At 45.9% G+C, this 26,159-nt stretch overlaps 1 protein-coding gene across 3 annotated transcripts in view; it reads left to right on the top strand.

Moving 5' to 3' along the window:
- Nucleotides 1-993: 993 nt before the first annotated feature.
- ZNF280D (zinc finger protein 280D) overlaps nucleotides 994-26,159 on the top strand; it is a 43,056-nt gene continuing 17,890 nt past the window's right edge. Inside the window, exons 1-13 of one of the 3 annotated variants that reach the window (XM_084816539.1) lie at nucleotides 994-1,221; nucleotides 1,874-2,019; nucleotides 3,799-3,956; nucleotides 6,353-6,418; nucleotides 6,514-6,803; nucleotides 10,180-10,273; nucleotides 14,616-14,756; nucleotides 16,431-16,534; nucleotides 18,048-18,274; nucleotides 19,626-19,783; nucleotides 24,383-24,483; nucleotides 24,578-24,724; nucleotides 25,494-25,628. In XM_084816539.1, coding sequence (XP_084672665.1) covers nucleotides 3,806-3,956; nucleotides 6,353-6,418; nucleotides 6,514-6,803; nucleotides 10,180-10,273; nucleotides 14,616-14,756; nucleotides 16,431-16,534; nucleotides 18,048-18,274; nucleotides 19,626-19,783; nucleotides 24,383-24,483; nucleotides 24,578-24,724; nucleotides 25,494-25,628 — 1,614 coding nt within the window. In that variant the 5' untranslated portion in view covers nucleotides 994-1,221; nucleotides 1,874-2,019; nucleotides 3,799-3,805. Of the gene's footprint in view, nucleotides 1,222-1,733; nucleotides 2,020-3,798; nucleotides 3,957-6,352; nucleotides 6,419-6,513; nucleotides 6,804-10,179; nucleotides 10,274-14,615; nucleotides 14,757-16,430; nucleotides 16,535-18,047; nucleotides 18,275-19,625; nucleotides 19,784-24,382; nucleotides 24,484-24,577; nucleotides 24,725-25,493; nucleotides 25,629-26,159 lie in introns of all 3 variants that reach the window. The other 2 variants (XM_084816537.1, XM_084816540.1) reach the window with 2 other exon arrangements.

The following is a 26,159-nucleotide window of genomic DNA, read 5'->3' as shown; positions in this document are numbered from 1 at the left end:
AACCAGAATCCATTTGTGTCTCAGCGACAAAGACCTAGCAGTCCAAGACACTGGCCTGTATTAATATGGTAGTCACTGTCTATTATGCTTATACCAAGTCCAGATAGATATTTAGGAGGGAAGCAGATCCACCTGAAATGGCGATCACAGCCACTGCCAAACAGTATTAGGAGAGCTAAATAAAGGTGCAGTGGGAAGTCTGGAAAAAGACGAATTCAAAAATCAACTCAAAGGGAGTATCTACAAAGCACACCTTGCAGGACTCACACAGGTGGCTTCTCCGAGAACGCCAGAAGAAGAAGAGCGCCTGGAAAGGGAATGGTGCGTCATGTTGCTGAGGTACTTCTCATGTCAAACTCTGGCAGATTCAGTGGAACCAGATTCAGCACCTCCGTTGTAGGAAAGGGCTCTGACCTTCATCCCGCTTCGGCAGCATCTTACTTCCATTCCTTTAGGAACGTGAATTCTCAGCCTTTAAACTTAAGATTCAGTCTCTAAATGGCTTGGGAAGAGAGCAGCGAACAGGCTTGGCACCAGCTCTGGGCTGGTCCCCTCGGCGTCCTCCCCTCCTCCTCCTCCTCTTAAAACACACACACAAAACGTTTAGTAGTCGGGCGACGCCTGGCCGCGCGCGGGCACAGCTTCAGAAGCTCACTGCATCGTATTCCCCCGTTAAAATGCATCCCGCGGGCTTGTCCCCAAGTCGACGTGCTTCGCGCCAGGGCCGCAGCGCGCGGCGGAGTTCGCAAGCGCGGCTAAAGCGCGGCGCGCACGTGCCCAGCGCCCCCCCCGTGAAGGCGGGGGCTCGGGCTCGGGCTCGGGCTCTGCGCCAGCGCGGCCTCCCGCCGGCGCCCTCCGGCCGCGCTGCCCCGCCCGGCGGGCCTGGGGCACCGGAGCGGCGGGCTCCGCACCGAGGCAGCCGGCGCCGGAGCGCCCCGCGCGGGCCCCGCCCAGCCCGCCTCCCCTGGGCGGCGGCTACCAGGCGGGAGGCGGGAGGCGGAGAAGGGGGCGGAGGCGCCGCGGCCGCCATCTCCGTCGCTGGCTGGGGCCGCGCGGGAGCCGCTGACCGCCGGCCGGACTCCGCCTCAGCCTCCCGGCGCGCCCCCCCGCCCGCTCCGCCGCCTCCGCCGGGAGCGGTGGCCGCAGCCCTCGCTGGGCCGCCCCGCGCGCCCCGCTCGCCGCAGCGCCGGCGCGCCCCTCCCCTCGGGCGCGGGCAGCACGGTAAGCCTCCTCCGGGCCGGCGGGCCGCCCGGCCCGGCCCCGCCCGGCCCGGCCCGGCCCCGCGCTCCGGCCTCGCGGGGGGGCTGCTGCCTACGAGACCGGCGCCGCCGCCATCTTGGCTGCGAGCGCGGCCCGCCGCGACCCCCGGCCGCGCCCGCGAGGCCTCCCGCCCGCGCGCCTCCGCCCGCCTCCTGGCCCTGCCGCCGCAGCGGGCGGAGGGGGGGGCGCCGGAGAGCCCCGCGCCCGCCGGCCGCTCCGCCGAGCGGGCCTCTCGCGTGACATCCCGAGCCAGGCCTGGCTTCGTCCGGCCCCGCGTGCCCGCAGGGACGGGGGCGCGGGCTTCGCTCGGCGGAGGCCCCTTTCCGGGCCTGAGCGGGGCCGCTGGAGGGGAGCCCCGCAGGAGCGAGCGAGGGGGGCCCTTCCGGGGCCTTTATCAGGCGCGGCGGCCCGGCGCTCCCCTCGCCCTCCTCGGGCAGCGGCAGCGGCAGCAGCATCCTTCTCCTCCCGCTCAGGTTCCCCAGCGACTGGTGCACGTCGCGTCCCGGCTCTGGTCCTGGAGGAAGCATAGAACCCTCCGGGCTGGTTTTGCCTCGCTGGAGAACATGCTGTTGAAGTGCTCTAGTTGCACGTGCTTCTCATTTTTCATGACAAGGTCTCGCTCTCCTGGAAAGGCTCTCCTGGAAAGAGATATATCTCGCTCTGGAAAAATAAAGGTTCAGTTGCTTGGAGCAAGGTTTCAGATCTCACCCTGACGATCTGTCTGTGTGCTTTGCTCACAACACTTCTGTCTACTTCAAGGTAACCTCCTTGTAGGCAATATGGTGGCCAGGTTCAGATGTAACAGTCTCATTCCAGTAAACGTGATCTGTTGGATTAAGAACAAGCATTATGCCCACATTCTCTCTCCTCCTGTTCCTTCTCCTTTCTTTCATGCATTGTAGTGGTGAAGTTCCAGGGTTTGTTAAACCATAGATTCCTGCTGTATCTGAACAGTTATATCTGAACTGGTTTAATCTCAAACTACAAACCAGGGTTACCTCATTTCAGTTAATTAAAAACATTCTGACATTAAAAGGACCTTCCTCATTTATTGGACAGTGTTTAAAATGTTTTTTTTATAAAAATGTTTCCTGTGAAAGAAAGTACCAGCTGCATCATTTGAAAACCCAAGTATGCTGTTTTCCTTCAAGAATACTGTAACCTTGGGGAATACCTTCCCCCATATAGAACCTGAAGATCCACTGATGAGGCTGTGTGCCAAATGTTTTCTCTTTGGAGCTGAACTGCTTCCACCAAGAGGAGCAGGGCCTTTTTGGTGGTGGCTTCCAAGCTGTGCAATGCTCTCCCTTGAAAGGCTAGCTTATGCCCCTCTTTAGTCTCTTGAGATGTGTAAAATGTTATTCAGTCAGTCCTGCAGGCATCAACTGGAAGTATAATTTTGACGGTGGCTCTGAATTAGTGTTTCAGTTTTAAATTGTGTTGTATTGCTTTACTGGTTTTGAGAATATCCCTTACTGGTTGGAGAGGGGGAATCAAACTGTTCTGTTATGTGTGGATAAACACATGAAATAAAAAATAACCATGAAGGGAAAAGGGTCATACGTGAAGCAGCTCTTAGACGAAACTAGACTCTTCATAGACTTAAGGCACAATCCTATGCAGGTTTAAACAGAAAAAGTCCTACAACTCCCAGCGTTCCCTTGCCAGCCATTGGCATGCATAGGATGGCGCCCTTAATTTACCCATGATGGAAGAGAAAAAGGGGGTGCAGAAAAATGGCTAAAAGCAAAGAAACAGATCATGTGAGGGCTGAAACGATTTTAGTAGTAAGAGGAGGAGGTCAGCATGAGGAGTTATTTTCTACAGCCATTTGCTTGCATATCCCTTCTGGTGAGCAGCCTTAGTCAGAGTAGGTTTAAGCCACATGAGAGAAGGCAAGTAGCAACTTACTAAAGTGTGGGAAATGGGTGAGGAATGAAAGCAGGAGATGGAAATGTGAAGGAGGCTCTCAGGACGAGGAATGGGAAAAGGAATGTTTCCCTCAAAATCTGAAAGCACATTCATTACAGTTTGGGGTTTTAAAAATAACAGTCTTAGTGCTGTTCCAAACAATATAACAAGGGAGAGGCTGTGGCTCAGTGGTAGGGAACTCGCTTTGCACGCGGAGTCCCAGGATCAGCCCTCAGTGTCTCCAGGTAAACAGTTCTTGGGTAGTGAGGCTGGGAAGGCCCTCTGCTTGAGAGGCTGTGGTGACCGGTCAGAGTAGACAGTACTGGAGAGATGGGCCAGTGCACTGAGCTTCGTGTGTCCAAGCATTTGTAGGGTAGATGGCAAGATTCTTGCGCCTTGCCTTACCCTGTCCCACCTGCTACCAGCATGATGGTGAATTTATGTTGCAGTGGCTCCCCCTCCCCCTTTTAAACTTCTTGTTGTGGTGCTTGGGGAAACCTATTGCCATCTTTCCACCCAGTAATGTCTGGGGTGCAGTTTTATGTGTGTAAGATTTTCAAAGCATTTACTTGTTAATAAACCAGAGGCAACCATGCATTTCATACGTTACTATTTTTTATTGTCTAGTGCCACAATGGCAGAACTGTTTATGGAATGTGAAGAGGAAGAGCTTGAGCCATGGCAACAAAAAGTGAAACCGATTGTCGTGGATGACGATGATGACGATGATGACGACGAACCCATCTTTGTTGGGGAGATCTTGAGCTCCAAACCAGCCAGTACCTGTAAGGTGGCATTTTGCGGTATTTTAGCGAGCACGTGCACGCGATTGTTTTGCTGGTGAAGAATTAGAATGGTGTCTTTGCACCTCTTCAGCAGCGTGTTACTGTGCTGTAAATGAAACCAGGTTCAAAAGCAAATAGGCACAGGACTGGAAGAGGACACACAGTGACACAGACATTTGTTCCATTGGAAATCGTTGGATGTTCTTCCCCATGATTTCTGCTTCCTTCTCCAACGAGGCTTTAGTTTAGAAATAAAAGTGAAGAACTCTGGGATTTTGCAGTAACAGGTTTCATGGCAGAAGCACAAATGCTACTTTCTGGATGCATTTGTGCCTTTCTCCCCCTGATTCCTTCTTCCTTGATGTTCACATTAAGCCAGAACAATTTGGAAAAACTAAAAAACAAAACCACCTCTGCTGGATCTGACATATATAATGTTCTTAGTTAGATGTATCAGGTGACTGCAGCTGCTTGCATATTCCGTTTACTGAAAATGTAAGAGAAAATATTGATGGTGTTCTAGTGGCAGTAAAGATCGACTTAAATGTCCACAGCGCAATTACAAGCTGAAGTTTTGACAAGGTTCTATTGCACCCCCCCTTTCTCAACAAATCTCTTCTTAAAACTGTTTGATGTTTATATTGCTCTTAGCGACATGTCTGATATTGAATGCTACCATTCCAGATGAACATTTTCTGCCGCCTATAAATGAGGGGTGCCATTGTGCCATTCCTGTTGATAATAAGGTTTGTGAGATCGTTACTAGGCTCAGAAGGACAGTTTAAGTGTCTCTTCCCCCAAAATATAAGCTTGGTTTCTGAACAACTACTAGAATGTTTTTGTCATACTATGTAACTCACAGAGGATAGTTTCAACCTGATCCTATCTATGATTACTCAGAATAAGCCCCACTGACTTCAAGACTTTTAAGTAAGTATGCATAGGGCTGCGGACTGAATTTGACACTTGAGATAAAGACTTGCACAGCCAGCTTGGTCAGCGATAGGGTGGCCAGCATAAGGCCTGCTCCTGAGATTCTCTGTTGCAACAATTCACTCCCTCATACGTTGTATTTTTTTTTTTTTTAGCAAGGGTTGGGAGATGCACATGGGAATCTTGCTGCGAGTTGTGTGGGTCATGTCCTCATAGATCAATTAACTAAGCACTGGGCAATGCCCATCCCTAGTAGATATACTGAAAGCCTTGCCCAGATGTTGTGTGGCTGCTCTTGCAGCTACTCAGTCAGGTGATGCAGAAGCATTTGGGGCTTCTCTGCATGAGTAGTAGCTCACTAACGCAAGTGGAACACCAGGCTAACCCTAATCCCTCTTTGGGTCATTTGCGCGTGTCAGCTGCCCTCATGCCAGTGTCCTGAGCTCACATGGCCTGTTCCTAAAGTCGTGCAGGTGTGCCAGTTGTATGAATCAGTTGCTTCTCATGAACACGGCTACCAGTGATGTGAGCTCAGTGGAAGCTTCCTATGCTCCTAGAGCTGCAATTCTATACCCGTTAACCTGGGTTGACCTGAAATCAATGGGACTTGCTTCTGAATAGACATGTAAAGGATTGCGCTGTAAATTGTTCACCTTCGGGTCTCTGGCTAGCATGTGCCAGCCCTCAGGAGAGACTGCCTCTCTTAAGTAAAGGAGTTATTCCGTGATATTTGCCCAGTGTCACTTGGCAATTGACTTCAGCCTGTTCTCTCTCCTCCCCCCGCCCCCACCTCCACCCTTGAGACTAGAGCATTTTGAGTTCGGGAAAAGTAGCCAAATCAGACTTGCAATCTTTCTCCTCCTCTTTTGTGTGTTACTGGGATTTTAAAAATGTTTTACAGAATCAATACAACAAGGAAAAGATGCGAGAGGCTTAGGGAGGAAAGGAGACTATGTGGTGGGCATGGGAGGGACTTGCATATACAGAAGGGGATCTTGTAGCTCTGTCCTAAACAGATTGACTCAAAAGTAAATCCTGCTCAGTTCAGTGGAACTTTTCTTCCTAGTAGGGGAGGGGCTGTAGCTCAGTGGTAGAGCCCTTGCTTTGCATGCAGAAGTGCCCAGGTTCAAATTCCGGTGTCTCCAGCTGGGGCTGAAGAACTCTTACCTAAAGCCCTGGAGAGCTGCAGCCAGTCAGTGTTGACAATACTGGGCTAGATGGACCTGTAGCCTGACTCAGTATAAGGCAGTGTCTTACGTTCCTAATAAGTATGATAAGAATTGCAGCCTAAAGCTTTTGTAATTAAAGCAGCTTACTGAACTGGATCTGGTGTACCTTCATAGTGGGCAAATACCTTCATTCACTTGCATTATTTTCATATGTTCCTGTGAGTATATTTTACTTGACCTTAGTAGCAAGTAGAGATAATGTATGGACTTGAAACAACTGTCATTTTTTAACAGATATATTGAACAGAGTCAACCCCAGTTCTTCACGAATTGGAATGCAGAATGGTGCACCAAAAAGAGGTATTATGTTCCCAATATGGTGACTTAAAAATTGAACTCCTTACGGTTTGAATGCGGTGGTGTGTAATAGCATATTTCATAATTCTGTGTGGCAGGTGCTGTGGCTGTTTCTCCCGGGTTTCACTCTACGACGAGACCTGCAACCAGTACTCTCGCTGTTCAGCCGCAGCCAAGAGTCAGCAGTGTGTCAGGAACATCACAAGTATTGCAGAGACCTCTTTCTGGATGTTCATCATCGCAGGAGGCAGCCAAGTCAAGTGCTGGAATATCTCCGCCCATTAGTAGATCGGCCACATTATCCAGGAACCTCAGCATACCAGTACTGGCTCAGTCTGCATCTAGGCCAGTGGCCACAGTAACTGCGCAACCAGTAGCACTAAATCGGGTAGATATTGTCCTTTCTGTGTTACTCAAAGAGGGCTTTTGTTTGGCCTTTTACCTGAAAGTTACTGAACAGTGTAGACACATACCACACATTAAAGGCTTTGAAGATTGTGTGGCTTGGCTAATGCAGCATACTTTGCCTGAAATTTAGCATGTTCAGAGTAATCCTGGAAACAAATTGGGCTTATGTTGAACTCTTAAACGTCTCTCTCTTTAAATAAAAAAGGAGTATTAATTTGTTTAGGATAGTAATTATAACTATTCATATAGCTTACATTGATTACACTGTAGCCCTAATATCTATGGAACACTTTTAAGTGACTAAAAAGCTTATCCTGGGTGGTCAGGCCATAGGTTTAAAAACAAAATTTCATTAAAAAAATCATTATTTTTAATGCAAAATCTCATAAACTGCAGGGGGCAAGCACCAACTTAAGGGGCATTTCCTCTTTCTTTTGCATGTCTGGGGATTTCTCTTCTCTGACAGCTGCATGCATTTGATGACAAAGCTTTTTGCCTCAGGAGCTCTGAGCTCCACCATTCCTCTCCTCCCCATGCCAACAGCAGGAGCTGTTTCCCCTCTGGCAAGCCCTTCTCCCCCTCTCAAGTTCTCCATGAATTGCAAGGCATGAGGAAGTGGGCGAGGTGTCTGTCCCCTTCACCAAGTGGAGTAGTGGAAATGTAGTCCCTGCCTGAGGGCTTTTCTGAGGCTTGCTGGAGTTGTAAGGCAGGAAGGAGTGAAGCCAGGACAGTGAGGGTTCCTTTCAGGCAGGCTTGTTAACTTCTGTTTGCCTGGAGGATTGGCTCAGGAGGTGAGACTTTGGCCACCACATGTTTATAAGAAGGGTTGCAGTAATTAAAAATGTAGCTATGGCTCCTATGCTGGACTCTTTTGCATGCTTACTGAGGAGTAAGCCTCTTTGAACCTAGGCCTTTTAATTGGTTTAATTGAGCAAGTTTTGTGCTGCTTTTATCTTAGTTCCTTGTCTTGGTGTGATGTTGTACACTGCACTGAAATCTAATAAGATGAAGGGAAGTATATAAATGTTTTAGATAACCAAACATATGTTTAGCAGGGCTTGCTTCTGAGTAAACATGCATAGACTGTAAATCTTTTACAGCACAATCCTATACCCACTTTCCTGGGAGTAAGTTCCATTGAATTCAGTGGCACTTACTTCTGAGTACATATGTATATGATTGTAAAATAGTAATATTTGAGTACCTTAATACAACTAGCAATTCATTTATGGTGCAGTGCTAAGCATCTTTTCTCAGAAGTAAGCAACTCTGGTTGGATTGGATTTTGCAGCTGCCTACTAGGCAATACATCTTTGGCTACTAAGTTCAGTGACCATTTGTGGAGCACTGAATTTGTTTGCTGCCATGTTGTGGGATTAAGGGTGTTGCTCTAGGAGGGATGATGGGAAATATTAGCAAGCTGAGAAGCAGAGTTGGGAGTAGAGAGATGAAATTCAGGGATGGGAACAATCCATCTGGAGTGAGGGCTACAGGAAAGAGATGCTGAGGTATCCAGTGCCACGAAAGCGGTGGCTTGTTGTACATGTGTTGTGTCTGCACATGACTTGGCTGGTGTTGTAACAAGCTGTGCTTGATCCAGTTAAGACACCTTTGGGATGTTGATTAGGCTTCATTACAGTAGAAAAGAATTAAAGCAAAGATTTGTCCCAGAACTGGCGGAGCTGTCCTTGAGCAATAGGTCATGAGCCTGTTCTGAAAGACTTTCATGGTTTAGTCAGCCCTGCTTTGGCTTGTGTGATTGTAAAATGGGTAATTGCATTTGATTTATTATCAAATAGTGACATCAGTACATCACTATACATTTATTTCATTTCTGTGCTGCCCAATAGGGTGGTTTACAAAGATTTAAACCCTAAAAATACAATATAATAGCATAACATAAAACTATGAACATACAAAAATATAAAACAGTTTTAAAACAATCAACAATTAAAAATCTTGGGACCTGTTAAAAGAGCCTTATCATATGCTATCAAATGCCTGAGAGTAGAGGAGAGTCTTAACCTGGGCCAAAAAGATGACAACGCTGGCTCCAGGCAGATCTTATTGGGGAGAGTGTTCCACAATCAGGCCACAGCCGAGAAGGCCATCTCCCTTGTTGCCATCCTCTGAACCTCCCTTGGAGGAGGCACTTAGATGAGGACCTTAGATGGTGATTGTAGTTTATGGGTAGATTCATGCCAGGAGAGGCGTTCCATCAGGTATAGTGGTCTTGAGCTGTGTAAGGCTTTATGGGTGAAGACCAGCACCTTGAATTGGGCTTGGAAATGTACAGGCAGCCAGTGCAGTTTGGCCAGAATCAGTGTTATATATTCAGGCATTCTGGTTCCTGTTACCGGTCTGGCCACTACATTTTGCACAAGCTGCGGCACTCGAACCATCTTCAAAGGCAGCCCCTCATAGTGCACATTTCAACAATCTTAGCTTTTACATAAGACAAGAGAATGGGTCCCTAACCTGAGGCGCTTACTATCTAAAACTCAACACACCCATGGAGGAGACAAGAGAGGAAGGGGAGGGATGTGGAGGCAGAGCTAAATTGGGAAGCGGTAGGCAACTCTTTCTAGTTCCGTGTGCCAAGGCCTGGTCACAGGCTCCATTACAATACCCAGGTGGGTTGGGCTGTAACCTCAGCATCCCCCAGCCAACATAGTCATTGGCCATGTTGGTTGGGGATGATGTTTTGTAGTCCCGACACATCTGTGGGACATCAGGCTGGTAGGATATGGGAACAAGGGGGCTGTGTCAAAGGCTTCATGGCAACAGTGGGTTTTGAGGAGGCATTGGAAGAGAGGAAGAGAGGGGGCATCAGACAGGTGTTCTGGGCGGCTGTTCCAAACATATGAGGCAGCAAGAGGGAAAGGCTGGAGTCCTTAGAGGGAACAGGAGACCTTCAAAAGGTGCAGGGTGGTGGATTTGGAGAAGAGAAGATAATGGGCAAGGATAGATAGAACAGTGGAGAGAGGGCGGGGGGGAAGACCCAAGAGGGGCTTTGGAGGCAAGATTCTAACTGAACCTTGCAATACTCCTTGAAAATTGTGGTGGTACAGACTTCTAGAGAAAGGAAAACACTTCTTAGCAGAAATCTGGAGTTGTATTAAAGCTTGGTTGGTTTGCTGATTAAACTAAAGAAAAATTGCATCCCTAATTATTTTGGATTTTTTTTTAAATCTGCTGAATGGATAGTTATCAAGATAGCATTGGATAATTAATAATTGGGACCTCAGTGTTTCAGAATTAAGATTTGAAAGTCTGTTTGTTTAAAATAAAGGATAATCCAAAAAGAGTTTACCGCAAGGAATGTTTAGCTGAGCAAATTAATGAATTCTCCACAGGTTCCACCAAATAACACTTCAGGCATAGCCTTTGGCTTAAGGCAAAGTGCAGGAGGGCCGCAGTGCCATAGTGGATCAGCAGTGAATACAACAGGTACGTCTAGATACATTTTCAGAGCTTAGAACTGTGTTATCAGTGAAAATCAGTATTTAATCATAAGGCCAGAAACAGCTCAAAGCATTACCAAAACAACAAGTTCAGTTCATTGTCCTGTTTATTTTAAAAAGCTAATGGCAGAAATGGTGTTTGGGCTCATCAATAAAATCAGCGCGTCGCCACCTCATATCTGAAGCCATGTTACCTACTGGGATTGTGCCATGGGCTCTTCAGAAGGCTTCAAAAAGAGCTATTACTTTTCAGTGTGTTACCAGTTTTGTTAACACACTGAAAAGTGCTACAAAATCCGTAAGTAATAGCTCCCTTTGAAGCCCTCTGAAAAAGTTTAATGCCCAGGGCACAAACCCAGTATATGGCTTTGAAGATGTGGTAATGTGCTGAGACTGGGCAGAGCGAGAGCTCTTGGGGTCGACAGCCTTCCTCTTGAGACCAAGAGAGCAAACTCATCCTCTTAAGCTGTCTTTGATGACACTGACTGCCTGGGAAGGCATTTGCTGGGCTCCTCCAGAATGATTTCGCTTGGTTTGCCATGTAGATCCTGAAGGATGGTGTTGGGCAGCTGCTCATCATCCCCCTCAGATCTTCTTTGTTGAGTTCCCTCCAGCCCTCATCTCAACAAGAATGAAGTTGCTAGGAGAAGTCTATCAGTATGCCCATGGCATGGAACTCAACATCTCTTCATCAAGCCAGGCTCCTGCAGCCTCAGTGCTGCTTTGATGTGGCTGGGAGCTGAATATGGGCATTCTGGGAGAGACTGAAGGAATGATGGCGACAGGTATCATTGACTGGGTTCAGTCCTCAGTAGTGAAGCATGAATCTGTTCCAAGGTTGTTCCTAGGAGAAGATTCAGCAGCCTTCAAGTGGCGAAAAAAATTGCAGCCTCTTCGTAAGGTTCAGGTGTCGCAGCGGCTTTCTTCCATTAGTGCCCTTCAGAGCCATGCTGTTCACTCTGCATGGACAGCCTCGGCCACTCAGAATCTTCAGCTTGGGTTGAATGGAGCAGCCTGCCGTCCAGTGAGGTGGCGGATGGGGATGCACATGTCAGTGAACTGTGTACCTTTCAGGATGCTGATGTTGACTGAACAGTCCCTCAGCAGCTTCCTCCCTTGCATCTCATAGAATCATAGAATAGTAGGGTTGGAAGGGGCCTACAAGGCCATCGAGTCCAACCCCCTGCTCAATGCAGGAATCCAAGTCAGAGCTTCCCCGACAAATGGCTGTCCAGCCTCGTCTTGAAGGCCTCCAGTGTGGGAGAGCCCACCACCTCCCCAGGTAATTGGTTCCATTGTCGTATTGCTCTTACAGTCAGGAAGTTTTTCCCTGATGTTCAGCCGGAATCTGGCTTCCTGTCACTTGAGCCCATGATTCCGTGTCCTGCACTCTGGGATGATCAAGAAGAGATCCTGGCCTTCCTCTCTGGGATGACCTTTCAAGGACTTGAAGAGTGCTATCATATCTCCCCTCGGTCTTCTCTTCTCAAGGCTAAACACCCAGTTCTTTCAGTCTCTCTTCATAGGGCTTTGTTTCCAGTCCCCTGATCATCTTTGTTGCCCTCCTATAAACCCCCTCCAGCTTGTCTGCATCCTTCTTCAAGTGTGATGCCCAGAACTGGACACAGTACTCCAGATGAGGCCTAACCAGTGCTGAGTAGAGGGGAACTAGTACTTCCCGGGATTTGGAAGCGATGCTTCTATGAATGCAGCCCAAAAGAGCATTTGCCTTTTTTGCAGCCACATCACATTGTTGGCTCATATTCAGCTTGCGATCGACAACAATTCCAAGATCCTTCTTGCTTGTAGTGTTGTTGAGCCACGTATCCCCCTTCTTGTCACTGTGCATTGGGTTTCTTTTTCCTAGGTGCAGAACTTGGCATTTATCCCTGTTAAATGTCATTCTGTTGTTTTCTGCCCAGCGCTCCAGTCTGTCCAGATCACTTTGAATTTTGTTTCTGTCTTCCAAAGTATTAGCTATCCCGCCCAATTTGGTGTCATCTGCAAATTTGATCAGCATTCCCTGCACCTCCTCCTCCAAGTCATTAATAAAAATGTTGAAGAGCACTGGGCCCAGGACTGAGCCCTGCGGTACCCCACTCGTTACCTCTCCCCAGTTTGAGAAGGTCCCATTGATAAGCACTCTTTGAGTCCGATTCTGGAGCCAACTGTGGATCTACCAGATCGTTGTTTCATCTAGCCCACTTTGAGCTAGTTTGCTCATCAGGATATCATGGGGCACTTTGTTGAAAGCTTTGCTGAAGTCGAGGTATATGATGTCTACAGCATTCCCACGGTCTACAAGGGAGGTGACTTGATCAAAAAATGAGATCAGATTTGTCTGGCAGGACTTGTTTTTGACAAATCCATGTTGGCTTTGAGTAATCACGGCATTGTTGTCAAGGTGCTTCCAGATGGATTGCTATCATCTGCTCCAGATTTTCCCAGGGATTGATGTCAGACTGACTGGTCTGTAGTTTCCAGGTTCCTCTTTTTACCCTTTTTGAAGATAGGGACAACGTTAGCCCTCCTCCAGTCATCTGGCACTTCCCCCGTCCTCCATGATTTCTCAAAGAGAATAGACAGCGGTTCTGAGAGTTCTTCTGCCAGTTCCTTTATGACTCTAGGATGCAGTTCGTCTGGCCCTGGAGATTTGAACTCATTCAAAGTAATGAGGTGTTCCTTGACCATATGCCTATCGATATCAAGCTGCAATCCTGCCCCTTCAGCCTGTGCTTCGCCTTTGCCAGGGGGGTCATAGACCCTCTTTTGGGAGAAGACTGAGCCAAAGTAGGAATTGAGCACCTCTGCCTTTTCTTTGTCATCTGTCATTGTTTTTACTATGCACGTAGTATGCACGTAGTAAAAACTATGTTTTTACTATGCACGTAGCTGAAGAAAGCCTTTTTGTTGCTTTTAGCATCCCTTGCTAACCTCAGCTCATTCTCAGCTTTAGCCTTTCTGACGCCATCCCTGCAATTCTGTGCTACCTGCCTGTACTCTTCCTTTGTTACTTGGCCTTCTTTCCACTTCCTCTATGTGTCCTTTTTTGTTTTCAGGTCATCCCTAAGCTTTTTGTGAAGCCACATTGGCTTCTTCTGTTGTCTTCCACCTTTTCTTCTTGTTGGAATGGTTTGTGATTGTGCCTTGAGAATTTCCTTTTTTAAAAGCTCCCACCCATCTTGGACTCCTTTTCTCGTTAGCGTCGCTTGCCATGGGACCGTACTGATCATTGTTCTGAGTTTATGAAAATCAGCTTTCCTAAAATCCAGGGTACGCGTTTGACTACACTCGGCTTTTGCTTCCCTTAGAACCAAGAACTCAAGTACAACATGGTCGCTTTCCCCCAGAGTTCCTGTAACTGCTGCTTGATCTACTAAGTCATCTCTGTTGGTTAGGATCAAGTCAAGGATAGCCGATCCTCTAGTTCCTTCCTCTACTTTCTGTAGGAGGAAGTTATCCGCCACACAAGTCAGGAATTTCCTGGAGGGGCCATGTTTTGCAGAATGTGTCTCTCAACAAATATCGGGGAAATTGAAGTCCCCCATTACTACTACATCATGCTTCCTTAAAACATTGGCTATTTGCTTTTCAAAAGTTTCATCCTTGTCTTCTCCTTGATTGGGTGGCTGGTAGTAGACTCCGACCACCAGGTTCCTTTTATTCTTTGCTCCATTTATTTCAACCCAGATGCTCTCGATGGGGCTACCAAGCTCCTCCTCCTGTATTTCTGTGATGCATGATGCATCTTTAATCAGTCACTGGTCCCCACTCAATAATAGCATGGATACATCAAGTTACATGCTTCTATCTTAAACTCTGGTGTTTCTATTGATGCTGAATGGCATGTATGTCCTAAAGCTACTAAAGCAATCAGATTTAATTTATTCAGACAAGTAACATTTGCACAATTAGTGTGATTTGATAACTCTATTAGCAGTGACCTTGCAAAATGTGGCCAGAGTTACAGTATTTTTGTGGACAGTTCGTATCATTTTTGGGATATTGATGTACTGCACTCAGGTAAGTTGGTCAAGGGTGGAGGACTGACTAGGAGAGGTAGTGCTCCTTCTACTTTTAACATATCTTGAAGGACTCTGTTTTCAGGGCAGGTACTGATCTGAACACTGGAAAATTTCAGAGGAGCCCATTGACAAGCTTGGAGCAGCTAGAATGGGAGCCGTGATCTACAGAAGAGAGAAGGTCAATGCTTGTTTGGGTCACCTCTAGGGATCTGTAAGACCGACCTGGACTTTGAGGTCCCAGAAGGATAAGCAACAGTAACACGTTATCAAAAATGGTATGTTTAATTTTTAAACTGTTTGCAGGTTTGTCCAAACGTCCTTCTACTTCTGAAGCCGATAGTATAACTCCAAAAAAGGCCAAGGCTAGTGAATCAGGATCTGGAAGTGAATCACCTGTTCTGCCTTCAGTAAAATCTCCAAATGACACATCATCGCTTCAGAAAGGTAGGATGAATTGTATTGTTCCAGCTGTTAAATGTGTGTGTCATTTCAGTGGAGAATTGTAACCTAGGAAGCTGCCAACATTGGGTCCATCTAGCCCAGTATTGCCGACACAGGCTGGCTGTGGCTCACCAGAGTCTTGGGCAGCAGTTTTCTCGCCCTGCTTGGAGATGCTGGGGATGGAGCCTGGGACTTTCTGCGTGTAAGGCATGTGCTTTGTCACTGACCCACAGCCCCTAGCACAGAATTACAGTCTTAAAACCAATTAAAGTCAACACTGGTGCCATGGCCAAGGGACAGATTGTCCTTTAGGAAAAGCTTAGCGTCACCTTAATGCTGTGCTAGGTGGAGAAACTGTCGCTATTCTAGGCTGAAAATCCAAATAAAACTAATATTTTGGCAAATAATGTTTGTTTCAGAACTTGAGATTAGATTTCTAGAACACTGAGAGAGCATGTGACTGCAAGTCTCTACCCCGGGGATGCAGATCCTGAGCCCCTCCAGATGTTGATAGACTGCAGCTTGCATCATCCCTCACCATTGGTTATGCTGGCTGAGGCTGGTGGGAGCTGCAAGTCAACAACATCTGGAGGGCCACATGTTCCCCATCCCTGCTCCGCACATATGACCATGTGCCTAGTAAGCCACAGTTCCCATAATGGCCAGCAGTGGGTGTAGTTTATGTCCGTTAAAGGCAATAAGAGGATAACAGTTGAGTTCAGGAGGACGTGAAATATGACCGTTCTCTGAAATGACACCAGCTTAGTTACAAGTCCCATGGAAGTAAGTGCCACGATGTTAGCACAAACATGTTCTGGGTGCATCAGATCAGCCACTGAAATAAGTCCAAAACAGGTTACTAGCCCACATGGAATTTTACTAGCCCACCCATCCACGCATACGTATGTTTCGGCGCAATCTTATGGAGATAGTCAGTAGCCTCCGAAGTTGGAGGCTGCCGGGTATCCAATGCAGGGCAGCCGGAGAGCAGAGGCAATCCTTACCTGTGTACTCTGGCCACCTTGCATTTTCGCGTGATGGGCGATTTCAGCCATCTAGCTGCAGCGCTACCAAGCGGGAGGGAAAGAGGCTGGGTCTTCTCCCCTCCCTGCCCCTGGAAACGGCCCCTTCTCCCCATCTCCGCGTTCCATTTCCAAACGTGGAGATGTAGGTGGTGCGGAGACACCACGCCAGCTAGGAGGGGGAGTGGGAGGAGAGTGTGGTTTCTGGGCTCCGAGCTTTGAGCACTGGTTCTGACTTTGGATCCCAGAAACCAAGCAATCCAATGTGCCCCCAGACACTGTCTAGGGGGCATAGGATTGCTCTCTTAAACACTTTCAGTGCATGGACAGGCCTGTAAGGAGAAACAAGCCTCTCCCAATTTACCAAAGTTTCAGTACTTGTTCATCTGGGGAAGATTTTACTCACAGCAGGTGGGTTGGCATATGGCTTAACTGTTGCCTTTTGAAGGATGCACACATAAACAGATAACCCATAAGAGGTTTTAAATGTGTGTTTTTTTACAATTTTACTAGTGATAGATGTTATTGCATCTGCTTTTGTTGGTGAATTTGATATGTTTGTCGCAGTTATTCGAATGGTAGATTACTAATTTGTACATTTGAAAAGAGTATCCAGTCAGGTGTGGTATATTAAATAACGTTTTTCCTTGTACAGGTATTTCACCAAGCAATGTTAAAAATGGGGCGCCTTTTCCACAAGCATGTCCAAAGTGTAATATTCATTTCAATCTTTTGGAGCCATTGAAAAATCACATAAAGGTAAAGATCTTTTGGGGGGTTACAAGATACAATTATAAATGTGACATTAAGTATTAATGCATTTTTTTTAAGATGATAAAACTTTGGAGTTCTTATACTTAGCAGTCATGGTTCTGCAAAGTTGCCCTCATGCTGTGCATTGAAAATTACCCACTTTCAAAAAAAAAGATAATACGCAGAGTAAAGATGATAAATAACTGATTTTTATGGTTCCTTCTGATCTGCCTTGTATTCATAACGTTTTGAATAGTAGAACGAGCATTTTTATTTGATACTTCTTTTATGTGCATACTTCTTTTTACAGCAAGAATTGTTGTCGAGGATATTGGAACTCTTCAACTGGGTTTGTACAACATGCTAACCCACCCTCAGTGGTTGAGTGTGGGTTGTTTGTTGAACTGTGGCTTGTTGGTTAAACTGTGGGTTAGCATGATGTCTGAACAAAGGACATTTTCCGCAGGGTGGCTTGTTAACCATGCAGAGTGGCTTATTTTTCTCGAACAAGCCACCTTGGGAACCAATGGTTTGTTGGGTTGTTCAGGGTGGTTAACAAGCCACACTGTATGGATAACAAGCCATCCTGCAGAAAATGTCCTGGGTTCAGACAACACGCTGATGCACAGTTCAACAAACAACCCATGGTTCCAACAACAACCCACACTCAACCAGAGTGTGGGCTAGCGTGTTGTGTGAACAGGCCCTTAGAGAAAATACGTACTAAATTCACCCGACTATTATTAGCACAGTTAGCACACAGTTGAAAGAAGTCTGGAATAATGTATAAATGTGCATAATTCTGTGCAGCTTGGATCAGCTATTTAGTAGTTCCTTTTCTTGAAAGCATTTCCACTTCATTGTGGGCATTTTATGACGGGGTCTTCTTTTTGCACTCGTAACGCTCTTAATGCTTTGTGTACATCTCACAGAAAGCAAAGCTGGTATCACTGCCACTGTTATGTTATGCATAGCTAACTAAATACGCCTTTTTAAATCATTGATTTCTTGGGGAATTTGGGATTCCGTCAGTATTTATGCTAGCATTTATATGGAATTAAGTGTCCTTGAAGTAACAAGCCGTCGCAGTAGGAGCATAGGAGCTTAGGAAGCTGCCTTATACGGAGTCAGCCTGTTGGTCCATCTAGCCCATCACTGTCAAACAGAGTGGAAGCGGCTCTCCAGGGCTTCAGGCAGGATTCTTCCCTAACCCTCTGGAAGGACCAGCAGTTGAACCTGGGACCTTCTGCATGCAAAGCCAGTGCTCTGCCATTGAGCCAGGACCCCTTCTAGGCGTGTTTGCTTGGAAGAAAGTTCTTTGAAATCTGTGGCACTTCGTTTTATTATAAATGTGTTTATCATCCTCCCGTACTCATGCATTAACTGTTCTGAGCTCAAGTACCAGATACAGGGGAAAAGTAAAAAGTTATTTCTGTTAGGTTCTGGGCTATGCTTATTTTGAGGATACAGTCTCGTTACTGTCTTAAAAACTACAATTCTGTTGTTCTTTAACTTTCAGTACTGCTGTCCAGATATGGTACATACCTTTCTGGGAATAACCAAAACAGATGGTTCAGGTACAGCATCTAAAATTGCTGAAACAGAAAAAGGAAAATTGATCATGTTGGTTAATGACTTCTATTATGGCAAGCATGAGGGTAACATTCAGCAGGTGCATCAGGAACAAAAGACCCATACAACCTTCAAGTGCGCCAGCTGTATGAAACTTCTCAAAAGTAACATCAGGTATTTATGTCCTGAGAAATGTATCCCTGATGAAACCCTAGGTTCGGGCCCAGGGTTAGCCTCAGTGTAACTCACAGTCCTTTGGCTGACATCTCTAGCCCTACCTTTTTCTCTCTTTTTTTTTGTGAAGCCAGTCTTGTGTTCTCCCATGAAGTGGTGGTCCTCCAGTGCTACATATGGCGTAAACTGAAGATGATTCTTGAGATTGAGAGTTGATCTGGGCTCTTACACTGGAAGTCCTTTCATAAGAGAAAAAACAAATCCCTGTGGAGTGAGAGGATGACTTTCCCTGGGGGAAAGAGCTGCCCTGTTGGTTTTCTTTTCGATATTTATATACCACTCAATAACAAAACCACTTCTACAAGACATAGTGATAGCCACCAATTTGGATGGCTTTGAAAGAGGATTGGCACATTCATGGAGGATAAGGCTAAAAATGGTTACTAGTCCTGATGTCTATATGCTACCTCCAGTATCCGAGGCGGTCCAGTGGCTGGGGGACATGGGCGGGAGGGTGCTGTTGCACTCATGTCCTGCTTGTGAGCTTTCCTTGGACAGCTGGCTGGCCACTGTGTGAACAGAATGCTGGACTAGATGAAACCTTGGTCTGATCCAGCAGGGATCTTCTTACGTTCTTAAAAGTTCTCTGGGCAGTTTACAAGCAAATAATTAAAACCATAAAATAGAAAAAATGTAAAATGAAAATAAAATCTGAAACAGAATAAAAGAACAACAGACTAGAACCAGCAGTGGAGAATAGCATTAATGCAGCAGATCTAAAAGTACTAAAATATTTACAATGGAAAGTCCTGGGAAAATAAAAAGGTCTTTACCTGGCACCGAAAAGACCACAATGTAGGTCCCAGGTTTGCCTCTCTGGGGTGGGCATTCTGCATACTGGAAAAAAGTGCACTCTCTCTAGTATCTTTAAAATCCCACTTGTGTTAATCTGCTTGAGATGGATAAATAGTGATATCAATATATTTTTAATTTAGGCACATCAGAAGCTGCCTTATACTGAATCAGATCATTGGTGCATCTAGCCCAGTATTGTCAAGACTGACTGGCAGCAAGGGCTCTCCAGGGTTTCAGGCAGGATTCTTTCTTAGCCCTAGCTGAAGATGCTGGGGATTGAACCCAGGACCTTCTGCATGCAAAACAGGAGCTCTTCTGCTGGGCTGTGGCTCCTCCCCATACACAAAGGAGGAACGCAGAGCCTATCAGTCAGGCATTTTAAAGAGGCCCAGGATTTACAGAAGGTGCTGCTTCAGGGCTTAGGACAGCACCCATCCACTGAATTAATGGTTTGAGGTTAAAGGTGGCTGAATGAGCTGTTACCTGTTGCCCTCAGGTTTATGAACCACATGAAGCATCACTTGGAGCTGGAGAAACAGAACAGTGAGAGTTGGGAAAGTCACACTACCTGCCAGCACTGCTACCGTCAGTTTCCGACACCCTTCCAGCTCCAGTGCCATATTGAAAGTACCCATACTCCTCATGAGTCATCAAGTGAGTTTTAAAATACACTGTTTCGTAGGTGTGACTGAGTGGTGTGTGTGTGTGTGTGTGTCTCCACCTCCCACCCCCTGCAGACTCCTTTTGTAACTGTTCCCCAGAAAAGAATCTCAGTAGGCTGCCACCAGTCAGGCTGAACCTGATCTGAAAAGCCCTAGGATGTCTGGCTATTTTGTGCAGGGGGAGTGGGGAATGTGCTTCTAAGCCCTATGGACATGGGTCCCTCCCTCCATCCCACCTCTTGAAATAGCAAAAGGAAAGGAACTTTAGATCTACTTTTGCAAAGTTCAGAGGATACAGAACCTTATAAAATACCCTTAGAACAGAAGTTAACACGCATGCAGTCTAGCTCATGAAGAAGACTTTAGCAGAGAAATATCCTTCTTAAACAAGTGACGCCAACTATGAATGTATATTAAAAAAAGTTTATTTGGTAAAGTGGGGTTTATACAGTGAAACAAGGGAAGAGAAGGGAAGGCAACAAAGTTACACACAGACTTTCAAATAAAATAAAAATGTCCATCTAAGTAAGCTACTTACATTTTACCTGCTTGAATGGAGTCTTGGGTTTCATAGCATATGCAGCACTACTTGCATAAAACATAGTCCAAGAGAGCATTAATCTCTTGTAGAGCATCTTTGGTCTCCTTATTCATGTGGTTCCAAAAGAAACAAGGAATTGTGGTATTTATGGGAATTTGAGACCAGTGGAAGCTGGCCTCCTTTCTGAGGTGGAGGTGGTTTGGACCAGTGTTGAACAAAGTTCTCCCTCTGATGTAAGTGTTCAAGGTGTTGTTATTCAGTTGTTAAGTCATGTCCGACTCTTCGTGACCCCATGGACCAGAGCATGCCAGGCCTTCCTGTCCTCCGCTCTCTCCCAGGGTGTGCTCAAGTTCATATTCATTGCATCGGTGATGCTATCTAGCCATCTCATCCTCTTCTGTCCCATTCTCCTTTGGCCCTCAATCTTTCCCAGATCAGGGTCTTTTCCAGTGACTTTTCTCTTCGCATTAGGTGGCCAAAATATTTGAGCTTCAGCTTCAGTCTCTGTCCTTCCAATGAGCACTCAAGGTTGATTTCCTTTAGGATGGACTGATTGGACCTCCTTGCAGTCCAGGGGACTCGTAAGAGTCTTCTCCAGCGCCACAGTTCGAAAGCATCAATTCTTCAGCACTTAGTCTTCCTTATAGTCCAGCTCTCACAGCCATACGTTACTACTGGAAAACCATAGCTTTGATTAGACGGACCTTTGTCGGCATGGTGATGTCTCTGCTTCTTACTATGCTGTCTAGGTTGGCCATAGCTTTCCTCCCAAGGAGCAAGCGTCTTTTAATTTCATGGCTACAGTCACCGTCTGCGGTGATCTTGGAGCCCAAGAAAGTAAAATCTGTCACTGCTTCCATTTCTTCCCCTTCTATATGCCAGGAAGTGATGGGGCCAGATCCCATGATCTGAGTTTTTGTAATGTTGAGTTTCAAACCAGCTTTTGCACTCTCCTCTTTCACTCTCAATAAGAGGCTCTTGAGATCCTCTTCACTTTCTGCCATTAGGGTGGTATCGTCTGCGTATCTGAGGTTGTTGATAATTCTCCCGGCAATCTTAATTCTGACCTGTGATTCATCCAACCTGGCGTTTCTCATGATGTACTCTGCATATAAGTCAAATAAGCAGGGTGACAATATGCAGCCTTGTCGTACTCCTTTCCCAATTTTGAACCAATTGGTTGTTCCATATCCGGTTCTTACTGTTGCTTCTTGACCCTCGTACAGGTTTCTCAGGAGACAGGTAAGGTGGTCTGGTACTCCCATCTCTTTCAGAATTTGCCACAGTTTGTTGTGATCCACACAATGAAAGGCTTTAGCGTAGTCAATGAAGCAGAAATAGATGCTTTTCTGGAATTCTCTTGCTTTCTCCATGATGCAGCGAATGTTGGCGATTTGATCTCTAGTTCCTCTGCCTCTTCGAAACCCAGCTTGTACTTCCGGTAGTTCTCGGTTCACATACTGCTGAAGCCTAGCTTGCAGGATTTTGAGCATAACCTTGCTGGCATGTGAAATGAGCGCAATTGTACGGTAGTTTGAACACTCTTTGGCGTTGCCCTTCTTTGGAATTGGAATGTAAACTGACCTTTTCCAGTCTTGTGGCCACTGCTGAGTGTTCCAAATGTGTTGGCATATTGAGTGCAGCCCTTTAACAGCATCATCTTTTAGAATTTTAAATGGCTCAGCTGGAATACTGTCATCTCCACTAGCTTTGTTGTTACTAATGCTCCCTAAGGCCCACTTGACTTCACTCTCTACGATGTCCGGCTCAAGTTCAGTGACCGCGCTATCATGGCTATCAAGGACATTAAGATCTTTCCTGTATAGTTCTTCTGTGTATTCTTGCCACCTCTTCTTAATCTCATCTGCTTCTGTTAGGTCCCAGCCTTCTTTGTCCTTTATCATGCCTGTCTTTGCACGAAACATTCCCTTGATATCTCCAACTTTCTTGAAAAGATCTCTAGTCTTTCCCATTCTATTGTTTTCCTCGATTTCTTTGCATTATTCATTTAAGAAGGCGTTCTTGTCTCTCCTTGCTATTCTCTGGAACTCTGCATTCAGTTGGATATATCTTCCCCATTCTCCCTTGCTTTTTGCTTCCCTTCTTTCCTCAGCTACTTGGAAAGCCTCCTCAGACAGCCACTTTGCTTTCTTGCATTTCTTTTTCTTTGGGATGGATTGAGTTGCTGCCTCCTGAACAATGTTACGGACCTCTGTCCATAGTTCCTCAGGCACTCTGTCTATCAGGTCTAATCCCTGAAATCTATTCCTCACCTCCACTGTATATTCATAAGGGATATGAGTTAGGTCATACCTGAATGGTTTAGTGGTTTTCCCTACCTTCTTCAATTTAAGCTGAAACTTTGCAAGAAGCAGCTGATGATCTGAGCCACAGTCACCTCCAGGTCTTGTTTTTACTGACTGTATGGAGCTTCTCCATCTTTTGCTGCAAAGGACATAATCAATCTGATTTCGATATTGACCATCTGGTGATGTCCATGTGTAGAGTCGCCTCTTGTGCTGTTGGAAAAGAGTGTTTGCTATGATCAGCGTGTTCTCTTGGCAAAACTCGATTAGCCTTTGTTCTGCTTCATTTTGTACACCAAGGCCATGCTTGCCTGTTATCCCAGTGATTTCTTGACTTCCTACTTTAGCATTCCAATCCCCTATGATGAAGAGGACATCTTTTTTTGGTGTTAATTCTAGAAGGTGTTGTAGGTCTTCATAGAACCAATCAACCTCAGCTTCTTCGGCCTCAGTGGTTGGGGCATAGACTTGAATTACTGTAATGTTGAGTGGTTTGCCTTGGATTCGTACTGAGATCGTTCTATCGTTTTTGAGATTGTACCCCAGTCCTGCTTTTCCCACCCTTTTGTTGACTATGAGTGCTACTCCATTTCTTCTAAGGGATTCTTGCCCACAGTAGTAGATATGATGGTCACCTGAATTAAATTCGCCCACGCTTATCCTTTTTAGTTCGCTGATGCCCAAGATGTCGATGTTCAATCTTGCCATCTCATGTTTGACCACCTCCAGCTTACCTTGATTCATTGATCTGACATTCCAGGTTCCTAAGCAATATTGTTTTTTACAGCATTGGACTTTCTTTTCACCACCAGACACATCCACAGCTGAGTGTCCTTTCGGCTTTGGCCCAGCCACTTCACTCTTTCTGGCGCTACTTGGAAATACCCTCTGCTCTTCCCCAGTAGTATATTGGACACCTTCCGACCTGAGGGGCTCATCTTCTGGCGTCATCTCTTTTAGCCTTGTGATACGTTCCATGGGGTTTTGTTGGCAAGAATACTGGAGTGGGTTGCCATTTCCTTCTCCAGTGGACCACATTTTGTCAGAACTCTCCGCCATGACCGTCTTGGGTGGCCCTGCACGGCATAGCTTATGGCTTCACTGAGTTACGCAAGCCCCTTTGCCACAACAAGGCAGTGATCCATGAAGGGGAGTGTTCAAGGTAGCCGGTTGGAAATTACCCAGAAGGAAGTTTTCACCTTCCTAATGGGTTAGACTTCCTTGGCAAAAGAGCTAGCCCATTCAGACCAGTTGGTTATTACGAAAAAGGGATGAAACTGGTAAAGAAGATTGGACCTAAAGCTCAAGGTTATTGGGATTCCTGCTGAGATCCCCCTGCATGAACCGAGTCCCAGTTGTTTGAGAGGGCACGTTAGGTGAATCCAGGGGTTTGCCACAGCAGGGCAGACAATTGGTCTAGATGACCTCAGCCCCTATCTCACAGTAAGTAGCACTGCCTCAGTTACAGAGCGCACGCGCTCTGCCGTAGTTGGGGCCTGGCCTACGAAAGCCCAGAGAGAGATGGGATACGAACAGTGGAGAAAATCTGCCGTGGGCTGTTTGGAAACATTTTGCTTTTTCTTATAAGCAAAACTATGCAAATGTTGCCACACCTTGATGAAAAAAATTGGTAAGGCTTTTGGTGAAAGGTCTTTGGGAGCCCTCTCTAAATTAAAGACCCCAACAATTTTGTCCTACCCACTGTGTTTGTTAAAATTCAGCTATTATTTCTATTCTTTTCTAGCTGTATGTAAAATATGTGAACTATCCTTTGAGACGGAGCAAGTTCTTTTGCAGCACATGAAGGACAATCACAAGCCTGGGGAAATGCCGTATATCTGCCAGGTACCTCACAGTGTACCTTTTGTGCATGTCTTTGTGTAAGGATTGCTGTTTCTCAAGAATGTTGTTACAAGCCAGCCTCTCTCTTTATGTCTAGGTGTGCAGTTACAGATCATCAGCATTTTCAGATGTGGAAAAACACTTTAGAACTGTTCATGAAAACACGAAAAACTTGCTCTGCCCATTTTGCCTTAAAGTTATTAAAATTGGGGCACCTTATATGCATCACTTCATGAGGCATCAGGTAATTATTCGTTGACTTTAGAGTGTAAACAGTAATACAAGACTTCTGTGTGGAAATGTCTATAATTGTGTTTATGGTCACTGGTTGCCTCCCCCCAACAACACTTGGTCTGGTGTGAGTTTCGGTCACAGTACAACTTTTGGCTCAACCACAATGAACTAGCAAAGGCTCTGGTATAACTCTTGACATCTGCTGACCATTATAGTACTTGAGAATTGTTCAGCTAAGTTCATGAAGCTCCAGATATCAGTTTAAAGTAGATTATAGCTAATAGAAGTAATTAACTATGGTTCCATGGTGAGAGGCAGAGGACAGTTGTAAGGAGAAGAATTCAATGGCAGAAGTAGATTGCACCTTACCCATGCCCTTTTCTTGCTAAGGTTTGGCTTCCGGGTCTGGAAACAATTGCTGTTGGGTAGTTACTGTGATTTGTTTGCAGTTGTTTTCTTAAATAACCTAGGACTGATATGCAGCTGAATATTCCGCTCCTTTTATTGCTTATGAATAAAAGGAGCAGAATATTAGAATTTCAGCCTCCAAAGCATTATAAATGCTCCTTTTATTGCTTATGACCATTAGTGGCCATAATTTTGGCATTGCCTTAGGTTTTCAAAACCTCTTGCAATGTTAAGCTTCTGTTTTACATTTGTGAATTATAGTATTATTGAAGTGTAGCTTTAGTTGCTATTGCATTATTGTTTTGGCATGAGAAGTTAAGTTCATCAGTACATTCTGGCTTAAATATGTTTTACTTTTTTGTTATTAAAAGAAAAAGGGAGTGCATCGCTGTACCAAGTGTAGACTGCAGTTTTTGACATGCAAAGAAAAAATGGATCATAAATCTCAACACCATCGGACATTTAAAAAACCTGTTCAGTTAGAGGGATTGCCTCCAGGAACCAAAGTAAGTTAAAAGCATCCTCTAGTGCTAATTATGAGAAATGGTTGGAGATGCAGGGCAAAAGAGAGTGCTGTGTGTGCACGTACCTATGGCAGGTCTTCCCAACTAGTGCTGCTTGGGAGGCCCCCTGATGGGGCCACGGCGGCACTGGAGTGGGATATGCTTGCTGGAGCCACCCTTGCTGCTGGCATGTTCTCTGTGTACTGGGCACACTTGGGCCTATTGCTGAAGGCCCATTTGAGAGCCCAGCCTCTAAGAGCCAGTTGGCCTAATGAGAGGATTCCCAAGGGATAATGTTTTCAGTGCTTGGGCTTCTGGTTGATGAGCTTTGCGTTCACTGAAGCGGGCTGCCTTGTGGTGGTGGTGGTGGTGGTGGTGGTGGTGATTATGAGGATGATTGCAGTTACATGGGAAAAATGTGGTTCCATAAATCTGCTCTTAAGTATCCATACAAATGTGAAAATGTTCCCCAGATATTTGCAGCCTTGAGCACCTTTTGGCAGCATTGTAAAACCTTCCTGTTTGGCTGTTTTG

This window comes from Heloderma suspectum, chromosome 11 (assembly GCF_057233095.1).
Source record: "Heloderma suspectum isolate Gila_16-S chromosome 11, 16-S_ref, whole genome shotgun sequence".
NCBI lineage: Eukaryota > Metazoa > Chordata > Lepidosauria > Squamata > Helodermatidae > Heloderma > Heloderma suspectum.
The sequence above is the reverse complement of the archived record's forward strand: the minus strand, read 5'-3'. Positions and strand labels throughout refer to the sequence as shown.